The sequence below is a fragment of the Vombatus ursinus genome, unplaced genomic scaffold (genome assembly GCF_900497805.2).
Source record: "Vombatus ursinus unplaced genomic scaffold, bare-nosed wombat genome assembly UNPS02014801.1, whole genome shotgun sequence".
NCBI lineage: Eukaryota > Metazoa > Chordata > Mammalia > Diprotodontia > Vombatidae > Vombatus > Vombatus ursinus.
The window spans coordinates 14,910,518-14,937,792 of record NW_020954579.1 but is presented as its reverse complement, the minus strand read 5'-3'; the positions used below and the strand labels follow the sequence as shown (position 1 = coordinate 14,937,792).

At 43.6% G+C, this 27,275-nt stretch overlaps 2 protein-coding genes across 16 annotated transcripts in view; one reads left to right on the top strand and one right to left on the bottom strand.

The window, feature by feature from the left end:
- Positions 1-21,668, bottom strand: part of RECQL5 (RecQ like helicase 5) — a 35,290-nt gene extending 13,622 nt beyond the window's left edge. For 9 of the 15 annotated variants that reach the window (XR_003570116.1, XR_003570115.1, XM_027873332.1 and 6 more), the window contains exons 1-8: positions 21,531-21,668; positions 20,408-20,553; positions 19,373-19,494; positions 16,449-16,967; positions 15,828-15,933; positions 15,372-15,483; positions 13,875-14,037; positions 10,054-10,133 (exon numbers count right to left, since the gene is read on the bottom strand). Coding sequence is in view for 13 of the 15 variants with exons in the window: in XM_027873332.1 (XP_027729133.1) it covers positions 10,054-10,133; positions 13,875-14,037; positions 15,372-15,483; positions 15,828-15,933; positions 16,449-16,967; positions 19,373-19,494; positions 20,408-20,540 (1,235 nt within the window). In the remaining 2 variants the exon portion in view is untranslated. Of the gene's footprint in view, positions 1-881; positions 1,016-2,148; positions 2,898-2,935; positions 6,186-10,053; positions 10,134-13,874; positions 14,038-15,371; positions 15,484-15,827; positions 15,934-16,448; positions 16,968-19,372; positions 19,495-20,407; positions 20,554-21,460 lie in introns of those variants that run through there. The other 6 variants (XM_027873344.1, XM_027873345.1, XM_027873341.1 and 3 more) reach the window with 6 other exon arrangements.
- A 222-nt stretch (positions 21,669-21,890) lies between these two features.
- Positions 21,891-27,275, top strand: part of SAP30BP (SAP30 binding protein) — a 42,918-nt gene continuing 37,533 nt past the window's right edge. The window contains exons 1-3 of the mRNA XM_027873011.1: positions 21,891-22,043; positions 22,722-22,831; positions 25,747-25,794. Of these exons, the coding sequence (XP_027728812.1) occupies positions 21,932-22,043; positions 22,722-22,831; positions 25,747-25,794 (270 nt within the window). The 5' untranslated portion in view covers positions 21,891-21,931. The remainder of the gene's footprint in view (positions 22,044-22,721; positions 22,832-25,746; positions 25,795-27,275) is intronic.

The window sequence follows — 27,275 nt, the reverse complement described above, 5'->3', positions numbered from 1 at the left end:
CCATTTTGACTCAGGTACTCAAAGAGTCATGAGCCTGCCTTAGTCTTTTTTTTTCCCAAAGGCTTAATCACTCTTCACCAGAGGATCAACACTAACAGGATGCCTAAAAGAGCATGTTCTCGGAAGAACTGGATCCTTTCTCTCCCCACTGCTCACTGGAATTCAACGATCCGTGTGCAGAATTCTCTTGTTCACTTCCAATGGTTTACTTCTGGGGAAAGAATTCTACTCCTACTCCACGAATGGGACCAAGGGGAGAGAACCCAGTGCAGCTAATGCTAGGATGCTTAAGTGTAGTTCTGCCAGTTGGAGGCTACAAGGTGATGTCCACGGACAAAGGAACGTGACAGCAGTGTCCAGTTTGTGACCTTTGGTCACAAACATACCCACATCCTCGAACGACTACCAGGTTGCTTCAGTACCATGGCCTAACGTTTATCCTCACCAACCAATCCCATCACTCTGGGCTCCCATTAGTGGAGTAGGAGTGGAATTCTTCCCCTAGAAGTAAACCTTTGGAAGTGGAAAAGGGAATGCTATTCATGGATTGCTGAATTTCATCACTCATGGTATAAGGGCTAGGAGGGAAAGGGTCTAGATCTCCCAGCTAGGGAGGGGCAGAGCCAAGCAGCTAAGTGCCCCATCAACTCCCCATGTGACCCAGGAGGAAAAGGATGGCTGAGACCAGACAAACTTGTTTTGTGAGTGAGATATGGGGCAGTCCGATGTGGAGAGTGGGTAGAAGGCAGCATCTCTGGTGTTTCCGAGCAGTGTGGAGGCGCTGAGTTAACTCACTCCAACCTCTGTCTTCCTCAGTACAGCCTAGAAGGAAGAGAGGTGCAGCATGGCAACACAGACTTTCCTGCAGGAGATGCACTCGATGGGCCAGAAGCTCCTCCTAAAGTTACGGCAGCTGCCTCAGGCTGAGCCGGTTGAGATTGTAGCCTTCTCTGTCATTCTATTCTTCATTGGTAAGTTGGGGGACTTCAGGTTTCTTCTGCATCCAGATCTCCTCCTAGGATCGGGAAGTGGATAGCCTGAAAATGGGCCCCAGGGTGGCACAATCTCTATTCTCTACCAAGGGTAGATTTCGGGGTGGAGGTTGCACAGTGACTTCCTTCAGGGCTGGATCTTCCAGAATGAAGTTAGCTCAGGGGAAATGAACTTGATAATCAAGCAGTAGGAGAGGTGAAGGTGGTCAGTCTGCCAGCAGTAGAGGAGTGGTAGTTTGGGGCAAGAGTTAGGAGTAGGGAGACAGCTCTAAGGAAAGAGTTCAGGGGTATATGGGAGGAGGAAAGGAGGTAGGAGGGATGTTAACAGGACGGATCTGGAACTAACTTTATTAGATTCTCCAGCTTATGATTGGGAAAACAGGAGGAAGGGGAGAAAATAAGCATTTATACAGAGCTTACTGTGTGCTAAGTGCTTTACAAATATTATTATCTCATTTGATCCTCACAACAACTCGTTATCATCCCTATTTTACAGTTTACAGTTGAGAAATGGAGGCAAATAGGCTGAGTGACTTGCCCAGGGTCACACAGCTACTAAGGATCTGAGGACAGATTTGAATTTAGATCTTCCTGACTCCAAGCCCAACGCTCTATCCATTGTGTCATCCTTATGACATCTCACCCAGACCCTTGAGGAGAGTTAGTACCCACCCTAGAAGCTTCTCTAGGAGCAAGGAACTCAAACAGAGATCTATTTGCCCTATCAAACATGAGCTATGCCTCACAGCTCTAGTGCGGAAATGAATAAATGTGTCAAAGAAACGTTCCTTAGGAGCCAGAGAACTCTGGCCTGGCCTGGCCTGGCTCCAAGGACCTCGAACCAGACAGAGTCAAATGCCCTGCCTTGCCCTTGCCCTAGGGTGGCTCCCCGAAGTTTAGACTTTCCTTCCAGATGACTTGGGATGATCTGAGACTTGGCCAATTTCCCCTGGTTTATCTTTTCAGAAAAATCAATGAATACAGATTTCCTCTTCTCTTCTCCCCTCCTCCTGTCCCTTTACCTTAGCTACTGTGCTGCTGCTATTGGCAATAGCCTGCAGCTGCTGCTGTGCTCAATGCTGCTGCCCTGACCAGAGAAGCCGGAAGACTCAGGTCCAGCCCATGAGACCACCACGAGAGACAGGGTGAGGACAGAAGGAAAGCCAGAGAGGAGGCTGCCGAACCCTGCCAAGGAATTCTAGCCACGGCCTGCAGTCCACAGCATTCAAGAAAGGGTGCAGAAAGAGAGATCTGTTTTTCTGGGAGAACTTAGAACAGGCTGGGCTGTGGCCACATAGGTAACTGGTCCTAGTTCTGCCTCTGAGAAAGTGCCTAGACACTGGGAACTGAGGCTTGATGTGAGAAGTGGGAAGCCAGGAGGCTCAGATGAACCTTTTGGTGAACAAGAGATACCAAAGATAAGCCAACTGTGCCAGAGACTATGGACACTTTCTTCATTCCCTTCTTGGTCTGTGCCTTACCACAAAAAAAGGGAAGTAGGCCTGTTCCCAGGCCCCTGAGAAGGGCAATCTCATTCTTAGCCAGCTGCCATGAGAGGACTAAACTAATCTATGCCAAAGAAGATGCCAGACTGTATGATAATTAGTATGTCCCAAAACCCATGTAAATGAGAAAATACATTGAGCCTTTATTCCAGAATGTGCTTTTTTCTTTCCAAGTAAAAGGGCCATTAAGGTACCAGTGACCCTGGAGTTTGGGGCTGGTTTATTAGTAGGGGAGAAGGAGGCTAACAGGCCTCAAGGGAGTGATTGGTACCTGCCTTCTCTATCCCTCTCTTATGCAAGTGCTCATGAAGGTCACCCAAAGAGAAGTGACTTGAAGAGTAATGAGAAGAGCTGATGGAGAAACCAGGCTGAGGGTTGGGATGAATAAACGTGGAGAAATCTGTTAAACGGTAAAAAGGCAACAAAACTCAGGTCAAATACAACAGAAGATACTGTCACCAAATTATTAAAATAGATATCCTTTTTGTTATTGAATGGTAAATACAAAAGTGGAAAATGATAGTCAATCATTCCACAGAGTGGTTTTGTCCAAATGTTTTCAGGGGAATGTACTTTGTGAGGGACTGGATCGGCTGTCTGCTGTGTCAAAGCCAAATGTCCCAGTGTAACACAATATCCATTAAAACAACGATCGCTGGAGAAGGAGTCCAGACAAAGGGTGGCTCAGAGGCATTTAGCCAGAACCAGGGTTTCTATGGAACTCCTACTCATCTCCTATTTTCCTTCAACCATAAGGCAGGAAGGGAGCAACAAACACATCTTTCCCAAATTTTAAGATGAAGGAAAGTTTCGATGGCTTCTTGTTGTTCCTGGCCCCCCTGCTTTAGCCCTGAGCTCGTAGAAGCCAGTTTCAGAACTGGCCTAAGGTGTGGCAAACTGCTTTGCCCCTGACCCCAGATAGTTTTTGGTTCCTGTTCCAAGGGATCTTTTCAGGTGGAAAGAGATATAAACCCAGGAATGGAGGTAGAAGGAAGAAAAGGTTTCCATAAACGGCAGAGCTGCCGAGAGCAACATCCTCACTGTGATTTCTCATTCTCCTAAGTCAATAATTACCCAGAGCCGTCAAGTGGAAAATATTTCTAGTTCTGTTCCTTTTCTGTGCCTCCCAGTAACTCTTCTGGCTACCTGAAAACGAAGACTTGACCCCACAGAGCTCTGCCGCCTGTCCCCATTGCCTGTTTAGTCCAGGAACCTGGCTGAGTTCACCAGGCCAGGAAGGGCAGGCATTGCTTGCTGGTTTTACTTCCTGATTTTCATGCACTGGTTGGACAGGTTAGGGCTAAAGACAAAGGGAGGAACTATTTGCATCTTACACAAATATTTCCCTGCCCCTTCCCCTGCTGACAGCTCCATAAAAAATTTTAAAAGCAGTGCAAGAATCCAATAGGGTTTGGCAATAAATGCTACAGACAACTGTGTGCTTGGAGGAAGGAGGGGCACAGTAGTACTTTCTGAGTCAACTGTTAAATTCACCACACCTGAATATACATATGGGCTCAGCCTCCTAATCTCAAGCCCTACACTTCAATCCAGTTATGGGATTCCAACTTAAAACACAGGCCCAGGATCTGGTTTCATTATCTCCATCAAAGTCAACCAGTTCCCACCCCAAACACACACACACTCCCAACTCTTTCTCAAAATAACCTCCATGTGAATGGATAGGACTCAAAAGGGTAAAATTTCCTTCCTTCTCAGAAAGAAAACAGCACAGGTAGGCAAATAGGGAAGGAGTCCTATCTTCTACAAAAAGAGTAGGGAGAAGCAATGCAAGGTGGTGGTGATGAGATTAGACTCAATCTCATCTTGGATTTTCTCTAATGTTGCTGCTGCCCTAAATACTGCCACACACGAGTCCTTCCTCAGCACTAGGGACGGTCTCTTCCTGTCAGGATAGTAAAATGAAGTTCTACTGCTAAAACTAGTCTAACTTGTAGGGCTGTTGACCACCTCTTCCCAAATACTGGAAGTAAGAGTCCTGCCCACACAGGACAGGCAGATGTCTCCCACTCTACCCTAAGGGCAAAGGAAGACTGCTCACTCAGTTATTTGTAATGGCAATGTCCTGGCTGGCTGTCACATTTCACAAGGCTCTGAAAGAGCTCCAGGTTCATTTAAATTGCATCCAGATCGGTGAACTTGGTTTGAGCCAACATGGTAGCAGCCTGTCAAGCGACTGAAACCAGCAGCTTCCTTTTGAATTCCGGGAAAGCAGGCAAATGGATTGTTTTTAAAGGAAAAGATGAACATGGAGAACGAAGACAAGGCAGTAACCCTGAAGACCTAATCTCTACAAAAAGCAAGCAGCAACAGGCTGCAAACATATCAAGGGCTAATCCTAGTCAAGATGGATGATGTTTGGTGAAGAGGGTACACACAGGATGTTCTTGAGGGCTAACCCGAGTGGACATCCCTAGTCCACACTGATCTAGCTATTTTCATTTTCTTGATCACATCATCAGAGAGATATGGGAACTTGTCCTAGAAGAAAGCAGAGGCAACTGGGGAAACGTTGTCTTGCCCAGAAAAATGAGGCATAAGGTTTCTGTTGTGATAAGAATCCTTTCTTCTCTCGGAAACTAGTACCAGGAGGGACTGGCCAAGATTATAGTTAATCATTCACCCCAGCACTGAAAGGACATTTTCAAAAAGGTTTGGGCAGAACTGGCTCCAGACTTCTCCTGTGCTCTAGAGCAGGTCATCTAGATCACCTAGACAGCCATCACCAGGTAAGAACCTGGGCTAGCCCTAGGGCATGTTAACTGGGGGAAATCCTACCATACAGGGTCCTCCCTTCACTTCCAATGTTGTCATATAGGAGTGATTTGTCTAAAATGAACATGAAGGACAATCTTCCAGGGGTAATAAGAGATGTCACAAAGGGGCAGCACGCAACCTGAAGGGTGAACGTGGAGGGTCGAAGGGAAATTGTTGTTGTTGCCAGGTAGCCATGCCCAGTCCTGCCTTGTTGCCTTGGTAATGACGGTGAGGGAGTAGTTATTGAAGGATCTGGTTCTTCTTTCTAGCACTGACTAGAGATAACAGTGCTTTCCACCTGCTGTCTCCTCACGTCTCAGAACAGCTCCAGCTGGCTTATTTGTGCAGTGGCTTGAGGTCTAGACTAACCATTCCAATTTGCCGTAGATGGGGGAGACAGAGCACAACACTGACAACAGAATTAGGTAACAATTACTCCATTTTCACTGACAAAATCAGCCAGTTTTCCAGGTCCTAACCCTGTGGCTATCAGCTTCCTTCCCAACGGGCTCCATGGCAGGGGTGCTTACTCTTCTAATCACCTCCTGGAATCTCCTTTTAGACCTCAGTCCCAGGAAGATGGTTCTGAAGATACTGCCCCAGTCTTTGTCCTCAGACACATCCCCTCAAAATCCTCCACATGACCTGGCAACTAGGACAGGGATTATATGGGGTGAAAGGCACGTAGTGGCACTTGGGCTTCAGCTGGGAAGAACTCAAGAAAGGGGTTAGGATTGGGGCATCTTCTTCCATTTCTGTTTAATACAAGGAGGTGGGGCTAGAAAGGAGGTAGAGTGACACAGTCTGTTTTAAGATATTCCCAGCTTTCGGTATTAATGTTCCCTCAGCTGCCTGATGAAAGGGGTCATTTCCTCTCATGTCCGATGACCCAAATAGGCCAAAAGTACACCTAAATGATAAAGAAAGGAAGCATAATAGGAGAGGTACAGAAGCCAGGTTCTTTGCCACAGATTATCCTTTATCCACCTACCTGTGCTTTCTCTTCCAGATAAATGGACATACCTGTCACAAATATGACAGAAGAATTTGTCCAGAGACAGAATGAATTCTCTAAAACAAAGGACCAAAGTGATCCCTGGTCCTTTGGGCCCCTGGTGGTGATGTGCCTGTTCTACACCACAATTATTGCTCTCCTCCTCTTTGTTGTTCTTTTTAACTACTTCTACTCAGAGATAACTTCCAAACCTACTTCTCAAAAAAGCCAAGAGATTTAACTTGGAAGAGAAGAGATGGGAAAGGAAACTGGTCTGCCAATCCCTGCCAGGAAGCCATCACCTCTGTCCAAAGCCAAGTTTTCTGTCAATGACCTCCACAGAAGGTCCTGGGAGATTCTGGAATAACATAATTTGCAGAGATCATTTTTGGAGGGCTGGACAAGATGGAGAGAGTGGAGACTGTTCTGAGACAAATGTCCATGTCCCATGGGGTCCATTCTATAGCCTTATGTCCTCCTGCTGCTCCAGGATAAGTTCTTTGGTACCTTCACCAGAGATGTGGGGAGAGGATCAGGGAAGAAGAAAAGAACTGTGGGAAAAATCACATTTGGCAAACTTCTCCACCCTAGCTGAAAAGTCCAGTCTTCCCCCCCCCCCCCTGCCAAAGTGCTAGTGTTTCCCAACTGGAAACTAAATAGTGTTCGTTACAATGGTATCAAATAAAAAGCCCCATCATGAATAATCAATGTTTCCATCCTCTGTCTGCAGCCTAGAGTCCAAGAAAGACAAGAAAACCATTAATTGTCTCCATTCCAGTCTCCACCCTGAGTGTCTCCTCTTACCACACGTCTCTAAGGTTTGAGCTGCCACTTATGGATTCCCATTTCCCCTATGCAACTCTAATTTAACCATGAAGGCTACCATAGCAGAAAGATCCTCATCATGTTTTAACGTACATCAACTGATTCTTGATTCTAGGTGTCCAGAGTCCAATGATGTTCTTTTTTTCAGAAAAACAGATATTCTGAATTTGTTTAATATTTTTTAAAGCAAATACTCAACCCATCACCATCTTATAATAATTCCAGTAAGAAATTTTCTCCTGAATAAATAGGTGAGAAATAACATAAATCTAGAATCTATATACAGTCAATATCTGTTTAAAAATAATAATGTGATATCAATATCTCTCTAAAAATAATAGTGATATAAAAATAGTAAGAGCATATCCTTATAAAAGGAAAACAGTTACTTCTTGGTTAAAAGAAGAGATTTTAAAAATTATACCCTGCTGAAACAGTAAAAGAGAAATTAATTATCATCCATTTATACTCATTCTGTGTATTGTCTCTTGTGACGTGCTTAATGTATCCCTACTCTACCTAACTGCTTCCTGCGTCATTCATTTTCTCATATGCCTATCATACCTCTATCCCAAAAATTCCTTTTTAAAGGATTATTTTTTTAAGGAAACAGCCAAGGCAACTTCAGCTTAAAACGGGTGAGCTGTTTTAGGAAACACAGGTGTTAATAGAACATTTTTTCCTTCACACTGTACACTGTTTAATTAAGAAAGGCTTCTCTTAACTCTAAAGAGCTACTCAAGACATAGGGGGCCAAGAGAGTTCCCCATTCTGACCCTCCGAGTCCTAGGCCAGACTCAGTGCTTTTCAGACTAGGAGCTTCCTCCCAGGGACAAGATGGGCAAGAAATTCAAAGAGACTGAAGTCAGGGAGGGGGATGTGGGGGTGGAAGTGGGGAGAAAAAAGAGTCCACAGACAGACATGCCCACTGAGGCAAGCAGAAGAATATGCCAAAGGCAGTTATAGGACCCATGTGTCCCCGGTTCCATAAAGGAAGCACAGCCGCAGGTTCCCTGGGTAGTCCCTTCTGTAGGGTCTCTATGTTCGTGGCAAGGAGCTGACATCACATGGAACCCCTGCGGAGAACTTGGCCCCACCCCCACTCAGAGAAGCACCCAGAGTTATTTCTAGGAAGCAGGACCAAAGCCCAAAGCGGGTTTGACAATTAGCAAGAACACTCGGCTCTTTTCATCTCTCGGCAGAAATGAAAGCCTTTCCCAGACAGCCTCAAAAGACACAGTTTAGCAGCTCCCCGCAATCCCTGGCACTGAGGGCACAGGACAACACTGGCTGTGGGTAAGGGTAGTTACTGAACTCCAGCCCACTAGTCCTGCCTGTTGGGTGTGGCTCATAATCTGGCCAGGTCAAATTACGGAGTAGGATATTACTTCAGTCTGGCGCCACCTTCTCATTACAGAAGATCAGAGTAATAAGGGTAAGAACAGAGGAGGGAGAGGGGATGACTAGAGCCCCCTGGGGGATGTGAATGACCAGTTACAAGTATCCCCTCCTTTCCATCCCCACTGCCACAAGCCTGGCTAGTACAGGCTCTTGTGACCTCTCCAAGACCGCTGCATCAGCCCCCTAACTGGCCGGCTTGCTTCTAGCATCTCCCCTCCCCCCTGCCAGTGGAATTGTCCAAAACACACATTTTACACAAGATCAGCTCTAGCTTCCATAACAGAGTATTGAAGAAGCGGGGCCTTCCACCACTCCCTTAATGCCCTCTCTTGAGCAGTAATCCATGTCCTATGCAGACCCAGCCTGAACTTCAGCCCCCAGACTCTTCTCTGTCTTGGACCCTGCCCCATCCCATCCCCACGCTGGTAAGTGGCTGTGAGCCATATCAGTTACATACATTTCCCCTCCTTTCTATTCCCATTGCCACCACCCTTGGTCAGCTCCCGTAGCAGTCACCCTCTACCTTGGCCTCCCTGATCTCGTGGCTCCTCTGCCCGATGCTCTCAACACTGCTGCCTGACTAAGCTTCCCAGGAAGCAGCTTTCACCACATTACTCTCCTGCTATTTTTGCCTGGCGTATTCAAGGCCCTCCACAATTTGGCTTCAACCTTTGTTATCTTCCACTCCTCCCTTTACCAACCCTACTCCTTATTCTCAGAGTACAACCCACACTTTCTAGCTTCTACATCCACACCATTTATCTGACTGGAGAAAGGGCCTGTTTCCCAATTCCTATCTGTTTAAATCCTACCCATCCTTCCTGCACCACTTCAAATGAAACATTTTCCATGAAGCCCTTCTTAATTCCCATCAGACAGAAGAGATCCCTCCCCAAGCCAGTTTTATATGTCTCTTCTTTCAGACTAAATTGTTAGGTCTCTGAGGGTAAAAGAGAATGTTTTTTTCATCTCCATATCATCCTCAGCACTTAGCATAGTGGCTTTTTGAAAAAAGGTGTTCAAAAAAGGATGACTACGAAATTAATTTGAATTGAAAAAGTTAATTTGCTTCTTTGTTGTAACAGCCAATTTCCCCAAACTAAGTCACCAGCAGCCCAAAAGATGAGCTGGGTCAGGTGCTGAGGATTACTTGGGTCTTAAAGTAGCTGCTGTCCTGGAATAAAAACAGAGAAGGTAGCCCAGCGCCATATAATAAACACAATGGCTCTGCTTAGAAATGACCACATTGTGCAAGATTGAATCAGGAAGAGACGGGCCAATGAATTAAGATATGGATGGTTTCCCTAATGCAGGCTGGGCTAATTCCCACACAGTCGAGTTTTGTGGGGCTCAAGCCACCCTGCTGTACTCTCTTTTCCACTGAAAAAGCTGCCCAAAGGCAGACTGGGGAGAAGCAGAACCAACTGCCTTCCTTCAGAAGTCCCACCTTGATGGAACAGAGTTGCTTTTTGTGACCTTTTAACATTAACAGTACTTCAGAGGAGGGAAACGCTCAAGCCAACATTTCATTCAATTCCAAACAAGAAATGACACTTACCCAAGCTTCTCACAGAAGTCCACCAGGGCCTCGAAGGCTGTCATGCTGGCTTTATCAGAGTCCTTGTTCCCTCTCTTTTCCTAGAAGTAATCAAAGGCCATTGAAACAAAAACTGTTCCTAGCCCACTACGAGTTCTACCATCTTTCCACCTGCCCTATGCAGGTACACAAGGCAGGAGCAGGCCCTGAGGCTTTCAAACTCCATTTCTGATGTTTTTTCCACATAGTGTTAAGACATGGAATTGCACAAAATTCTTCACAAAGCTGACCGTTTTTAAGGGTCACGTTTATTTTGGTCCACTTTAATATTTTCAATTATTCATGAAACAAAATATGATTATTAACCACTTCAACGACATCAGATGACTCCACATTCTTCCTATAACTTTTGTACTCTATTCTTTTCACAAAAGAGAAGAGAACAGACTCCACAAACTATAAACTTAGATTCTTGGCAAAGCTGTAGAATGTCTCACGAAAAGAATAGACTGAGCAGGTTTAGAGAAGGAAGCCACAATCACCAAGAGCCACATTGGCTACACCAAAAACAATCATGCCAGACTGACTTCAAGTCATCAGACTGGTAGGACCATGGGAATGCTGTAAATACAGATTTCAGACAAATATCTGACAACATACTCCTTAAGCTAACCCGTGAACAAGCTAGAGAGACCTTGGCCAGACGACAGCACAGTTAAATGAATTTGGAACTTGTTGATTAACAAGCCCAAAGAAAAGTCATTGATGAGCTAATGTCAAATCCTGGAGGGAGGTCTCTTCTAGTGAAGTGCCCCAGAGAGCTGTTCCTGGCACTTTTATTCAACATTTATCAATAACTTAGATGAAGGCAGAGATTGTATACTGATAAAGTTTGAAGATGACAGAAAACTAGAAGGAATAAAAACATGCTGGATGCAGTCAGGATTCAAAAAGATCTCAAAAGAAGTAAGTAAGGACCCCCATTGAATAAGATGAAATTTAATAGCAAGAAAGAGTAAGTAAATGAGATTTTAGGCTATATTAAGATAGGCCCAATATCCAGTATCCAGAAGGTGACACCCCCACCTGGCCCTTTCTGGAATAGTGTGTTCAGTTTTTTGTTTTTGAAAAGTAGAATGCCCAAAGGGGAGAAACTAGGATGGTGAAGGGCCTGGAGACCATGTCATAAAAAGAAAATGGGAATGATTAGACCACAAGATAAAATTCACGGTATGATCAAAAGAGGATACAACAGGATTTACTGAGAAGTCATTTTTTCGTGTCCGACTCTCCAAGATTCCATTTGGGGTTTTCTTGGCAGAGATACTAGAGTGGTTTGCCATTTTCTTCTCCAGTTCATTTCACAGATGAGGAACTGATGCAAACAGGGTTAAGTGACCTGTCCAAGGTCACACAGCTAGAAAGTATCTGAAGCCACATTTGAACTCCGGAAGAGGAGTCTTCCTGACTCAGCTGTCTTTAAATATATGTTATCTACAAGATCACAACATGGAAGAAGGATCAGATGTGTCCACCTTTACACCAGAGTAGCAGAACTAAAGCACGAGGGGTGGAAGTTACAGAAAGACAAATGTAGCGTGACCTAAGAAATGTGGATGGCTCAGGAGCTAGTGGCAAAGCTGGAAGTCCAATTGTTGGGGGGATGTAGGATATAGGTTGGACTAGATGGCTTCTGAGATCCCCTTCAATTAAGTGACCTTGCCATGGGAGATTACACTGTCTCTGCAGTCCTTTCTCTGACTGGTCAGTACTTCCCAGCAGCTCCATTTCAAGGAAAATGCCCAGGCCAGTTATTTTCACTCCTTTTATTTCTCCCTGAGCTCCATTCTTGGTTCTCTTCTTTCTCCAGCATACAGGCTCACCCTTTCCCCTCCCAGATTTTTAACTTCTTTTTACGTGTTATGTTCTCCCACAAGCTCCACATCTTTATTTTTGCTTGTATTTATATTCTCAGGGCTTAGCACAGCACCTGCCACATATTAAGTACTTAATCAACACTTGTTGACCTTCCATACTAACCTGAGGCCCAGACCTAAGAGCATCCCTTTAACCTGAAACTGAGGACTCGGAAAGACAGAAAGAGAAAGTCTCAGATTGCTGGAAAAGGACTTATTATACTGTCACTTAAAAGAGGTGACTCACCTGGATATTAAACTGGAGAACTAACTACCTGGCTCAGATGGGAGAGCTGAAGACTGACAATTTGGGCAGGTCAGTGTATCCTCCATCATCTAGGACTACTCTTCGGGGTACACTTTACTATCTATCTCCTGAGAGGACAGATGGCAGGATGCATGATGAAAAGGTGGACCTATTGAATCTTAGAGCTTTGTGCTATGAATTTCTGGTTAGTCTCTTTTTTAAGCAGAAACACATCATGAAACTTTGAGAAGCATTTCAAGGGTTGAATATTAATTCTTTGAATTTGTTAATAGAAGGTGCTAAGGAATTAATTTTTTAAGCTTTTGAAACACAATCCTCATCACAGGCTGATTCTAAAGGAACTCCTTGAACACCCTTGAATCCTAACAAATTTTTCAAAACCATTAACCAGCTGAAAAAGCAAAGAATCAAGCTGCACAAGATCATAAGATTCTTGCCTTATAGGAAATTTGAGCCAGGGTTACTACATAACCAACCAAACAATATTATTGAAATCGGATGTAGTTTTGAGGAACTGCCTTCTTTGTGCCTGGGCTGGTGGAAGAAGGGGAAATATTAACTCGAGTGGCCAATAGCTTAACCTGCCTGAGTTGTAATCTTCAATGCCCGGAGTAAGTCAGAAAACTTATGTACACATCATTTCAAAGGTAAACATCATTCCAAATTAAGACAGTTCAAGGAATAAAAGTGATCACAAATTCTTATTGCTTAATTATGGACTCAATACCCTGATGCAGGCTGTAACAAGGGAGATCCCAAAGAACAGGCACAATGTCAAATTCGCTGTTGAACAGCAGTAACCCTCACTGTGGGGTCTTTTTAAGGATAGATCAATAACTTCCCCATACTCTCTCAATGTCTTGTTTGATTAAGAAATTTGTTAGGCTGTTGAAGATATCAAATATGTGAAACTGGTAAATCTCTATGAATGCTAATTTTCTTTTCTAGACTATTTAAGTGGACTATGGTTGCTCAGGTATGTGCACTAAGTTCAACATTAATTAACATGATAAGCCCCCAGAAGGAAAGGTGGCTTACACACCAAGGTGCAAAAGCTGGGGCGAGTCAGTACAGATCAGAAATGGAATAGGTCAGAGCTTCTTTGTAAACTAAAACTATGCAAACTGGACCTGTGAATGGCTTCTGTATTTCCCGTCTGGGCAAGATAGGCAGACCCAGTCTTTTTTTTTTTTTCTTTTTAAGTGTATTCTTTGTACGTGATGTAAAAGAATGGAAGAACAAGGATTTAGGAAGGACCTCTGTAGTGGAAGCAGTACCCTCTTTGTAATGCTCGAGAGGTAAATGTAAATTTTAAGGGTTTGGTACATTTATTAGAACTAAATAGACCCTAGAAATTACTCAGGATTGAGGACTAGTAGCAACTGTCACCCATATATATGTTAAGGGTAATGTCTGTGGCAAAGAAAAACTACTGAGACTTTAATGAAGCAATTCATGAAGGAATTGTTTTGTTTTGTTTTAATAAGTACAAAGGAATAATTTGCTTAAATATTACCTTTTACCATGACTTTAAGTTTTTATAGAAATAATGACTGACCCTTGAGGTAAATAAATGAATTTCAAGAGAAAGAGACAGACAGAAAGGCTCAGACTGAGAAGAGGACAGAAAATTTGAGCAATTGCTACCCAAGGCTTACCTGCAGTTTTGAGATCTCCTTCTTTATCAGAAAGCTGACTTGATCCCGATCATTCCTGGAGTAATAGAGGCGGCACCAAGAGGGCTGTCCATCCCTCCCAGCTCGTCCAGACTCTTGGTAATACCCAGCCATTGACTTGGCGATATTCCAGTGGGCAACAAATCTTCAGGACCCAGAATAAAAACCAATGGAGAAATGAAGAGTTGAGAAGAGGCGTGATCCAACCTTGTGATTGGTCTCCCCTGCTTCAAGTCTCTCCTCACTCCAATCAGCCCTCCACTCAGCTGCTACCCTGACTTTCCTAAAGCACAGACCTAATGGTGTGCCTCCTTGTTACCCCTAGCATAAAATGGAAAATGCTGTTTGGCATTTAAAACCCTTCACATCCTGGATCCTTCTATCTTTCCAGTATGTTATACTTTGTTCTTCTCCATGAACTTTTAAATACAGCCACACCTCCTTACTAGCTATTCTTTGAACATGACAGTCCCTGTCCCCTTTCTGTGCCTTTGCACCGACTGTGATCCCCATGCCTGGAATGCTCTCCCTCCTGGTTTCTTTCAGGACTCAGAAGACTCAAGTCACACCCTACCTTCTGCAGGAGCCCTTTCCCAGTGGTCCTCCCCAGTGCTATTGCTTTCCCTCTAAGATCACCTTCTGTTTACACAGTATAAATCTTGTATATAGTTACTTTCATGTTGTCTCTCTCATTAAAATAGGAGCTCTTTGAGGGCAGAGACCAGATAGGATAGAAGGGTGTATGTAATATAAGACAGGGTAAAGGTCTTGGGGCAAGGAAAGAATAAGTGCCTATCAGCAGATTTCAGTGCCCTATAGCAGCCTAACCCAGAGTACACAAGAGCCATTCATCTGGGAACTTTAAGAACTCCAGTGCACATACGGGAACAAAAAGTCAAGATACTAACTCCTTTTAGCCTTCAGACCAAAATGTTTCCCAATAGTTAGGTCCATGGCTGGGAGTCAACTATTACTAAGAACTATTTTCAAATGTAGACTTAAGAAAGCTAACATTTACCCTATAACTCTCTGGGTCATCAGTAAATAGGAAAGAGAAGATAATAAATTCTTTACTCCCAACTCCTCTGAAGTACTATTCAATTACTTAATGTCACCAATATCTAACTGCCTGCCTTTCTAGCCATTTAGCAGAACTGTATCAACAAAGAGTGAGTGGCATGTGGGGGGAAGAATTACATAAGAGAGTACACAGTATCTATGCATAGTTACATTGGGTTGAGTGTTCTACCCTTCTCTGGTGAGCAGGTGAGTCCTGCCTTCTCTATTCAATAACAATATAGTATTTCAAGTGGCTCAGTGGAAAACAGCAGACCCCTTTGAACCCCCTAAGGAGCTGCCCCTCTTTCTGATACTAGAGGGAGAACACCAGTCAGCTCCTTTGGGTAAGATACTACATGGCCAGTCCTTGGACAGTCCCATAGGACTCACCCAACCATTTAAGCCAGAATAACTGCCCACCTGACATTTGCTTTGTCCACTCCCATCCCGAAACTGATGGTTGCAACAATGATAGGAACCTTCTCCTCCATCCACTCATTTTGCACTAACATTCTGTCCTCAGCCTTGAGCCCTGCAGAAGGACCAAAGGAAAGTGAAGAGTTTTGAAAGAAGGAGCAAGAAGTTCTTGGGGTGCCTCTTGAAGTTCCCATACCCTATCGGTGTCCCAGAGATTCCGAACCAGCTGCTATCACAGGGGACGCAGAGGACAGTATGAAAATTATACCCACAAATCTCATTTTAAACCTTACTTCAACCCCAGGTCCTTCCTTCTGAGGCTTTAAGGCCAGTTCTCTGGCTCTTTCTGAAGGCAAAAAGATACGACATATGACTTGACTACCAGGAGGCAGGGAGAACCAGGTGGCTTCCATTAAGGGGGTTCTGAAAATGCAAAGGATCAGTCTTTGTGCCCCATACCTGCATGATAAGCCTTGGCTTTTACACCCCTGGAGTTGAGCTCTGTTGCCACCTGTTCACAGGCCTCTCGTGTCCTGCAGTACACGATGCCACAGCCAGGAAAAGCCTGCATGAGATAGAGACCAAGTTGTAATCGGCATTAAAAGGAACATAATGACCATGGCCACCATGGGCTTTTCCTCTTGATAGTTTCTACAATCTCTTCAGGGCTATATGCGCAGGCAAGGACTCAACACTAACAGGGACCGTTCTGATTTATGATGCAACAGGAGAAAAAAAAAAAAGTTGAGCCCAACCCTTTTAATTCCACTATCTCATTCTATGATTTAAAAAATCATTCAGATTTTCAAAGTTCCAACACAGCAGTATGGTCTACTGGTTTACCCTTCAAGGGAGAATCTAGGATAAAGAGAATCAGGACAAAGGAAAACTCCAGAAAACAAAAATTCATTAGTTCTATAAGTTTTTAAGAAACTATCGCCACTGCCAGCCAAGAAAGCTAGAGAGGAAACCAGCCTTAGGAAACCAACTTTAATCTGTGTAATCCAGAGTGCAGGAACTATAGGTCGCATCCCAAAGATCTGGTAGTTTCCACATATCCTGTTCTCAACAATCATTTACCTCTTTGTCATTTTTCCGTCCAAGTGCCTTTAGGCAGAATTCCTTGAGGTTTCCATAGGGATCACCAAGCAGGTCCTTGAACTGCACATCATAGAAGAGGTTGGCCCGGAAACAGGGTGTCTTAAAGATGGCAACTGGCTGTCGCAACTTCAAAGCAGTGACCACATCCTCCTGAACTTGCTGGGTAGCCGTGGCTGTCAAAGCCACACAAGGGGCATGGGGTATTCGTTTCCTCAGTGCACCAAGCCGGAGGTAATCAGGTCGGAAGTCATGCCCCCATTGGGAGACACAATGAGCCTCATCTACCACCAGGTAGGAGAGAAGGTGTCGGGACACCAACGAGTTCAGAATGGGTTGAAAGGAGGCAGAGGCTGCCATTTCAGGAGTGATATATAAGAGTTTAGTCTGTGGCTTCTCTTTCTCCAGGTCCATTAGAATTTTCTTTCTCTCCTGAGCAGATAATTTGGAGTTCAGAGAGCATACATGAACTTTCAGGGCCAACAAGTGATCTACCTGGTCCTGAATAAAGAGAAAGGCAAATTCTGCTTTTAGAACTCAAATACCTCACATAAATCCCCAAGGGCATTCCCCAGCTCTAATCAGCCCTTCCAGTCTATAAGACACTCCTACTTTATTAAAGGATACAAGTTTTCCCTCTTACCACTCATACCCAATTGGTTGTGCTCATGACTCAAACTTTGTAAAAGGCAAAAAACACATTACTCTTATGGTGTTAATATTCTGATGCCCTTTCTAAAGTGACCAAGATCGGAATGGGAGAAAAACTCAGGAAGTATGGCTGTAGGAAAGGTCAAGGGTTGAGTAGGGTGAAGGAACAGCACAAAGCCACATGGGTTCACCTTCCATACTAGGCAGAGACTCCTCTTCATTCCAGAAATGGCCCATCCCACATGCAGATAAGCAAGATGATCAGTAAACAGAAGACAGAAAAGCTCAGGCTTTTCAAGATCTAACCGAAATGCCTCCTTCTAGCATCCTAGACCAAGCAATGAGCAACAGAGGATCCTAGCTCAGTGTACCACTATCACATATTCAAAGAAAGCTGGAAAGTGAGCTAAGAGATGGCTAAGGGGAAATAAAAGTAAAGGATACACCCTTAGTTCTATACATGGAGCTCAGCACCATCTCATGATGCCACCTTTCTACCATATCTATTCTCCACACATGAAAATGGGAACTTTCAAGTATGATGCAGAATTTTTTTTCTTTGAATTTTCATTTTTTATTGTGAACTTAAGCATGAACATAATCATTTCGTTTGTTTGTTTGTTTAGGCAATTGGGGTTAAGTGACTTGCCCAGGGTCACACAGCTAGTTAAGTGTCAAGTGTTTGGTCTGAGGCTGGATTTGAACTCAGGTCCTCCTGACTTTAGGGCCAGTGCTCTATCCACTGCGCCACCTAGCTGCCCCCCATAATCATTTCAAGATACACAGAACAGGGAAAAGGATCATTTAGGAAACAATTTATGTTGCAAACAGTGGCTTAAAAAAAAAGTAGTTATAAAATTCAGTTTAGTCATTTTTTTTCAGTTGTGTGCGACTCTTCAAGACCCCATTTGGGGTCTTCTTGGCAAAGATACTCAAATGGTTTGCCATGTCTTTCTCCAATTCATTTTGCAGATGAGGAAACTGAGGCAAACAAGGTTAAGTGACTTGCCTAGGATCACCAAGCTAGTAAGTGTCTGAGATAGGAATTGAACTCATGAAGATAAGTCTTCTTGACTCCAGGCTACCACTCTATCTGCTGCACAGTCACCTGATTCACCTTCCTGAGTTCCAATTTGGTCTCAGACACTGACTGTGTGACTCTGGGCAAGTCACTTAACCCAGTTTGCCTCAGTTTCCTCATCTGTAAAATAAGCTGAAGAAGGAAATGACAAACCACTCCAGTATCTTTGCCAAGAAAATCCCAAATGGGGTCACGAAGAGTCAGACACAACTGACAAACGACTGAACAAAAAATTATTTTATTTGTATTCCCTTTTGCCTTTCCCCTCCACTCCCATCTATTCATTTTTTAAAAATGTTTTATCTACGCTCTTTTTCTTCATGTCTATCACCATCAGTGTACTAAGTCACATTCCCTTCCCTTGGAAGAATACAAACAAAAGCAAACAAAATAAACCAAGACATGGCCATGTCAGGGATGCATGTTTTGTTCTGTCCTTCTATCTAGAGAAGTCTATTACTTCTCTGCCAAGAGGTGAAAAGTTTGTTTCATCTTCATTTTGAAGGAGGAAAAGTTCCTCAAGAAGGGAAATTGAAGGTTAACTGCCCTAATTAGCCCATTTGAGTTGTGAATAGTCAAAACACTCAAATAGATGGAGACAACACCCTAAGCCAGCATTTTCCAACTTTTTTTTTGGCGAGGCAATTGGGATTAAGTGACTTGCCCAGGGTCACAAGTTAGTTAAATGTCAAGTGTCTGGTCTGAGACCAGATTTGAACTTAGGCCCTCCTGACTCCAGGGCCAGAGATCTACCTACTGTGCCCCCCAACTTTTTTTTCTGTGACACACCTGGGACCTTACCAGGGTCCTGACAACACCAAAGGCTTTTTCCACCCATTCTCCCCATCCCTAACCAATCTCAAGCATCCTATTTCTTCTCTTTATCATTACTACCTAATTTGCCTGCTCAAAAATTGACTATGGAAAGCAAGGAAACATAACATTGTTGAAATACATCAAAATACCTTCATGACACATCTAAGTCTGATGATATACCAGCTGCACAAACTGTACTCGAATCCTTGGTCTGCAAAAACTGATAACCACTAATACAGATAGCAAGCCAGGCAAATCAGAGAAAGCAAGAAGGCGAAACCAAAAAAAGGAAATGAAACTTCCACCTGGACAATCTTCCCCTTTTTTGGTTTCTTTACGCCATTACCCGAAGTCTCACCTGAATCAGGGCAATAAGAGGAGAGATCACAATGGTGATACCTGCTGCCAGTAGTGCAGGAAGCTGATAGCACAAGGATTTCCCTGCCCCTGTGGGCATGCACACGAACACATCCTTCTCACCTGTGAAAACAATAGTCTTTTACCATTTGGGGACGGGAACTCCTTGAGGACAATATCAGGGGACTCTATGGTCTGGCAGCACTGAAACATTTTCATAAGGAATAACAGTAATACCTGACAATTATATAGCTGCTCTAAAGGTTTGCTTTCCATCTCATATCTCATTGGGAGGTAGTACTAAGTTTTCTTAAGACAACTCTTTGAAGCTTGAGCAAAAATTACTATCTCTCTCTTATAGTTAAGTAAACCTAGGCTCTGAGAGATTGTATCCCCATAACCTTTCTGATACTAACAGAAACTGAGACAGAAAAGTCCAAATAGTTATGGATGGCTGGATAAAACATTCATTAAAGTAAAAAAGGAAGGTGAAAAAGGATTGGGCAGTGTTGGCATGGGGATGCCTAACTGTGATAGCCTCCTCTGGGGTAGCATCTTTCATTTCCAAATGCATCAATATTAATTCTTCTGCTTTGCACTTAACAAGGTCCATTTATTTAAAGACTTAACTCACGATATCCACTATACATCATTTCAGAAGTTAGCACTATTATTCCCTCCTTTCCCTTTTCGGGGGAGCTTGATCTTATGATGCTTGAGAGGCAACCCAGCAAGTTAGTAACTGAAACTAGTCATTCTAGCCCCTAATTTACAAAACTAAAACAAAACCAAAAACAAACAGTGGGAGAACAGCTGCTTTTGGGTTCACTCGGGATGCTACTACAAGATGTATGAACCAGGTCACTTGCTGTGGCTATGTTATCTAGGATCTATGCTAAGAAGACAGGTTTACTTTCCAGAATTAGAGGCATTAAATTGGGAGGAAAGGGAGAATTCACTGCAGGGAAGAAGCACTGTTAGCACAACCTCAAAGGATGGTATCCCTGAGGTTTCACCAAGGTTTGTAGTATGTTACCTTTAACCACTGCCATGGTGGCACTCTCCTGCAAGGTGGTCTTAAATGAGTCAAATCCAAAGATCTTCTTAAGTGTGCTCCTGACACGTGGCTCAGGACCAGAGGAGAGAGAAGAATAAGGGCAGGCACTCATCTTAGAGAGACAGGTGGCCAAATGTTAAGGCAAAAATGAAAACAGAATGATTACGTGAGAACTCCTCTCTAGTTATACTCTACTTTTCTCTTCATTACGGCAACAATCCCAAACTACACTTTCCTGGATAACCAGCATTTCTTCCACTCTTACCTTCTTAGGAAAACTCAATCACAAAAGTAAAAATTCAACCCACCTTTCTCCCTCACGTCATGTTCTCTAAGCACAAAGCAAAAAAAAAAAAATCAGACACACAAATCTTTAATGATTAGCCCTGAGGACTGGGGATAGTTTGTTCAGGGTTCTCTCTGGCAGGGTCTGGTAGTCCCCACTCCTACTGTTAGAAGATAGGTGCTAAGAGCAGTCACAAGCACAGCCCAAAAGGCTATCCATCCATGTAACAGATTAGGAAACCGTCTAGACCTTCACATCTTTCTTATCCCCCAGATGGCCCCTCCCCTTTTCCCTTCAACCACACTTCTAATTACATCTTCCTTATCTCACACCCTGCCTCTAACTCCTCTCAACCCAGGACCCCAGCTCTCCTTCCTCCAAAACCCTGGCCCCTTTATTCCGTACCATCCTCTCTACCCTTGACCCCATTCCTCATTCACCCAGCACCCTGATCACTCTCCTCCAACTTCTCCTTCATCTCACTTTTCTCCTCTGAACCTTGCCCTCCCCTCCTTACATAAACACACACATAAAGGCACAGGCACAGGCATATACTTTTCCTGTGCTCAGGCCTCAACTTCTCTGCTTTCGAAAGGCATTTTCTCCCCAGCACACACACACACACACACACCCCTTCTGCTCCCCTCCTTTCTAAAGGCATCTCCTCCCAAGCGCGCGCGCGCACACACACACACACACACACACACACACACACACACACACACACACACACACACTCCTCTCACTTTTTCTCTGCTCCCCTCCTTTCTAAATGCATCCCAGCGCCCTACTCTTTGTGCCCCCAGCCCAGGATATGGGTGCGGGCAGGGTCCCGCTGCAGACCGCGAGCCCCCAACCTGGGAGCTCTTATCGAAGCCCCGGGAGTCCCGCGGCCTAGAGACCTCAGAAGTCCCAAACGAGCCAATCTCCTTCTGGTTCACACCGCTCCCTGACTCAGACCCACGCACAATTCCCACGTCGCACGATGATGGCGTCACGGGGCCGCTGTTGGGGGGGGGAGGGTGGGCCGGGTTAAGGTGGGGGCGGGAACAGGAAGGAGTTCGCTTTTTTGATTGGCTTCTTGTCCCAGACAAAAGGTCAGGGAGGGAGGAAGTGAGGGTGTCGTTGGGCTTCCGGTAGGAAGAGCGCGCTGCCTAGAAATAGGGAAAACGGCGTCATAGCGTCATTCGGGAGCGCCGGCGCCGGGAAGGAGGAAGATGGCTGGCAAGAAGAACGTTCTGTCGTCGCTGGCGGTTTACGCAGAGGATTCGGAGCCCGAGTCGGACAGCGAGGCTGGAGTGGAAACTACTGGGAGCGCGACCGCAGCGGGTAAGGCTTGGGGCGGGCACGTAGCTCGGACCCGAGCCCGCCACCGAGGTAGAAAAGGAAGGGAAAGAAAAAGTAGGGGGCTGGTGGGGAAGGAGGCGGAGCCTTGCCTCCTGCGCCCGCAGAACCCGGCCCCTGAGAACCAAGGCCGAACCCCCACCTGCGAGAATAGGAGTGAGGCGCCCAGGGCGGCGGGTTTAGTCTCCCAGGGCCTCAGTTTCCCCATCTGGCACATGAGGGGTTTGGGCTCTAACATTGGATGGTTCTAGCTTTGCCAGGCATCTGGGGTTAAGGAAGACACATGATGGACACTATGATTTCATTCCCATGCCCATCTCTTTAAAGTGAGAACCTTAAAAAAGTGACATGGGTTTCTGATGATTCGTTAAAACTTACCCCATTTGTGACTAGATAACTCCTGCCAAAGTCACTCAGGACCCAGAATTAAGAAGGTAGTTTTTGGCTTAGTCTGCTTATTAATCTTGTTCCCTCAACTAAATTATAAACTTTAGGATAGATTCTGGGCTTTTAACTATTTCTACTAGGATGGTGTGACTAGGAATGAGACTTAGGCACCAGTTTCCCTTTATTTGCAGAGATGGTTCCAGCCACTCACATCACTGGTAGTAGTATTTATACTCTCCGCATCCCCACTCATTTTTCTTTCTTCCTCTGGGTTAGAGGAAAAAGGTGGCTTAGTGTCTGAAGCCTATGGAGATGATGATTTTTCTCGACTTGAGGGAGATGAAGATGGTTATGAGGAAGAAGATGAAGAAAACAGCAGACAGTCGGTAGGTATCTCTGTTCTGTAATCCAAAGCTGCCCAAAGCCATCACCTTCTGTTCACTGGAAACTCCTTTTCTAAGATGGACCCATAGCACTTCCTTTTTCTCATGGCTAAGCTGCTCCTTAAAGCTTGTCTCCACCCCCCCACCCCCCAGTTAGATGAAGATACTGGGTTAAATTTCAGTGGTGGAATTGGTTGTGTTCCACCCCCATTCCATTTGGGCTTAACTTTTAGTCAAACTTGTTAGAAAAGAAAAGGGGAGATCCAAATGGAACAGACAAGACCACTGTATTCAACCCAGTAATCTAGTGTTAGGTTAGTCTTCACTTTTTATACAATCCATTCCATTTCCAATAGTGCTTCAGTTTCTGTCATCATGATACTCTGTCTCTGAAGTCAACTCTTTATTATCTTTCTATTCCTAGGGACTTATAATTTTCAAGTTTGCAGAGATTATTTCATTTGATCCTTATCACATATCTCTGAGGCAGCTGCTTTTATTGCCCCAACTTTACAGATGAGGAGACAAAGGCTGGAGGAGGTTGTGACTTCTTCAGATCACATAGCTATTAAGTTTTGGAGTTGGGATTTTAACCTAGGTCTCTCTGACTCCCAAGTCCACTGCTGTTTCCACTGTGCCTAGCATTCAAATCAAATCTTTAATTTCTAATTTAAAAACCTCGGAAGGGAAGTATTTTATTTCCAAATACTTGAATTTACTACCTTATCTGTTGAACTGCCCTATTGACAGTTTGCTTAGTAACTTTGTTGACATCACCTTTTTGACCCTTACTCTTACTTGAACCTGAAGCACAATCAGAACTGGAAATTAAAGAAGTTTGACATTCTCTCTCTAACTCAGCTATAACAAAACAACTCTAGAGTAATATGAGCCAGACTGACAGGATGAGTGAGTAAACACTTAAACCTCAGGCTATTGAATGGAAAGCTACCTAGTTACCTAGCCTGAACCTCTCCACCAATAACAGTCCCTCCCCCTACTATGTGCCCCACAGCTAAATAAAGAGGAGAGCAGTTGAGTCATAAACAGGATGGAAATCTGTCCATCTTTACTAGCTTCTGAATTGGGTATTCACAGGACTGTATTTTGAATAGTAATATGAATTGGGCCAGCTCGGAGGTATAATGGACAGAGCACTGGTTCTGTAGTCAATAAGATCTGAGTTCAAGTGCGGCCTCAGATACTTATTAGATTTGTGACCCCTATTTGCCTCAATTCCTGGTCTGTAAAGTGGGAACACACTGGAGAAGGAAAGGGCAAACCACTCCAGTATCTTTGTCAAGAAAACCCCATGGACTTAACAAAGAGTGGGACACTATTAAAGGACTGAACAACAACAGATATGAATAGCTAGAATGTTAGATATGTCAGTAAAATGCTAATATAAAAATTACTTCTAAGCCAAATAAAAAAAGGAAATTTGCATTATCTGCTGCATTTGGCTCTCCCCTTCAAATTCTTTCCTTTTTCCCATTTGTCCTGATAATCAAGAGTTGTCTGTAGTTGTAAAGTGCTGCATGTTGTTTTCTACTCTCCTCAAGTAGGTATTTGCTTAACTAACAGCTATTTTGTAATCATTGTACCATATTCATTTGCTTGTAGTTTTCTTTTTGTTTTTGCCGGTAAAAGCCAATCATTTTTCTGGTCTGAACATGGACATTACCGGATGTAATTGTATTTGGATATGTATCTCCAATAGACATGATTTTTTTTTAAATAAAAAAAGCTCCTGGAGATTGGTGCTATGCCATCTATTTTTAAGTATTTGTATTAAAGTAAAATCCCTTTGTTTATAGGCATCTTAAAGACCAGTTGGCAAATGTTAATGAGAGTTTAGTTTGTTAAAGTCCTCTTGTGTAGTATTTGTCTCAACACCCGGGTTATTGTCTTTGTCTAAGATTTTTTGCAAAGTGTGGCTCTGACTGAAGAAAGCAAGTTTAGGGGAAGCCTTGTGGATTTTGTCCAAGCATTTAGCTGGTATTCTTTGCTATGTGTGCTGGGAGCATCCTCTTTTTGGTGGGAATTGAAGCAGCCACTGTGCTGACCCAAGAGGTGTATTGTGTGTTGTTACTGATCTATGAAAACCATATCACTGGCTGAGCCCTTGGATGTATGTCTGACAACTGGTCACTTTGTATTTGTGTTATTGGTACATGCTTGGAACTGTGTCCTGCCTACATGGCTGTTTCTGTATGGTTCTTCTCTTGTGGAACAAAACTAAGTAGGTTGAATCAGTGATGGACCTATGTAGAAAGGAGAGCGATCACCAAACAAGGAGGCAGGAGATTGGGGTGTGAACTTTTGGTTCTGCCGTTGATTGTTGATGTAACATAGCCATTCTATGCCTCAGACTTCCTGCATCTTGTGTTGCTGTTTTTTTAGTTGATTGAGGTGTTGGAATTTAACTGTATGTGGATCCCACGACAATTTTGCAATGAAAGATGTTATGGTAGGCCCAAGTTGAATGTATTTTTGTAAGAACTAGGACACAAAATTATAAGTAGCTTCTTGAACTTTTAGAAATAATTTAAGTTTCCTAGATAATTCAAAGCTAGTTTTACTTAGTGGGCCAGGTTTTGTGCCTTTCCAAAGCATCTTTCAGCTTCTCTTCATTTTATGTATGTAGTTTTGAATCTCTTGGGTGTTTCTATGGTAACATGGACTTACATCTCTGAGCTATCTCTGTGGGCCTTCAGATACTGATGTTCTTATTTTTGAGTATCTCTCTGTCTTCTCTTCTTTATTTAGCTTTGGGTCATGTAGTAGGGGAGGGACAGTTATTGGTGGGGAGACTCAGGCTGGGTAACTGGGCTGCTCACCTCCAGCCCCTTGTTATGCATGTGGGAACCACCAGGCCCGCTCTTTTAAGCTTAATCCTGTAAATTCTTGTCTTGTAGGAAGATGACGATTCAGAGACTGAAAAACCTGAGGCTGATGACCTAAAGGTATTTGGTGTTTGCTGTGGCGGGGTGGCTGGATATAAACAAAGCTAACATTATGGCTCAGTGTCTGAGCAGTGTTTTGCCCCACTAACATATACAGTAGAAGGACTTATAAATACTTTGGGACAAAATTGGTTTAACTTGTTTGGTAAGAACACTAGTTCCACCTAGGGGCCAAGAATAAGCCTTGGAACAATTTGGACTTCCAGCCTTGGCTTCTGAATCAGAGTTGAATAGCACAGAGCTTAGAGAGTTCCAGTCTTAGTCCAGCAAACCATCCCGAAATATGCTCTCCTTGGGGTTTGTGGCCATAGAATAGGGCAAAAGTTATCTAGTGGTTAAGTTATCTGCCAGGGAGCATATTTCTAGGATCCCTTATAAAGATGATAACTCTAGGTTGTGTATCCTCTGTGTTCAGCAGCTTGGCGTTGGCTAAGAGTCACATATCAAAATTCTTAGACACCAAAGAGAAGCCTGCAGAAAATAGCTTACAGAAGTGTTTAACCTTAAACTGTGGAGTAAATCAGCTATCCTTTATCACCACTTTATCAGCTTATTAATTAACTTGTTAGCTGGCTGGCTTAGAAGTTCCAAAAACAATCTTCAGAAATATCTGCTTGTTACAAAGTGATCTTGGTTTTCTTCATAACCCAACCTTCATATAGGATGTCTGGCCAAACACTAAAAGAGAATATGCAAACCAAAGAGATTTTATCACTCCTCTGTACCAGATGCAAAGTATAAATCCTGCTAGTACTACTTCTGAGAAATGCTTTTAAACCTCCACCTTGTGGAATATTCTCTTGAAAGCATAACTGTTTCATCACACTTTATCTTTTCCCACTGAAATCATTCATAACACCAGAAACTTTTCTCCTCTTAGAACTCTTTAGATTCTCTTGCTGGGATTCATTTGACTTTTTATTGGATAAGGATATTCTGAGTATTAGCAAAAGGGAACTTGTGAGGAGAAACATTCTTTTGTCAATCAGTATACAAACATTTATTAAGTGCTTACTGTATGCCAGGTACTGTGGCTCATACCTGGGATAAAGAGAAAGGCAAAAGCAATCCCTGCCCCAAAGGAGCTCACATTCAAATGTGGAAGACAACATGTAGATAACTGGGTACATAGATTTACACATGTAACTAGATACATGAGATTCATCTTGAAGGCAGTGAGGAAGGAGTGTATATTAGGCATATGGGACAACCATTGAAAAGGTGTGGAGTCAGCAGGCAGTTAGAGTGTCAAGTATAAGGAACAGCAAGAAAGCTAGGATTGCTATATTGTATGTAGAGTGAATAGAAGGTAGAGAAATATAAGGAGACTGGGAGGGTGGATGAATGCCAGATTGTTAAGAGCTTTAAATATCAAATAGGATTTATATTTGATTCTGGAAGTAATAGTTACTAGAGCTGAATAGTGTCAAATGAGATAATGTTTGCAAAATACTTAGCATGATGCCTGGTACATAATAGGC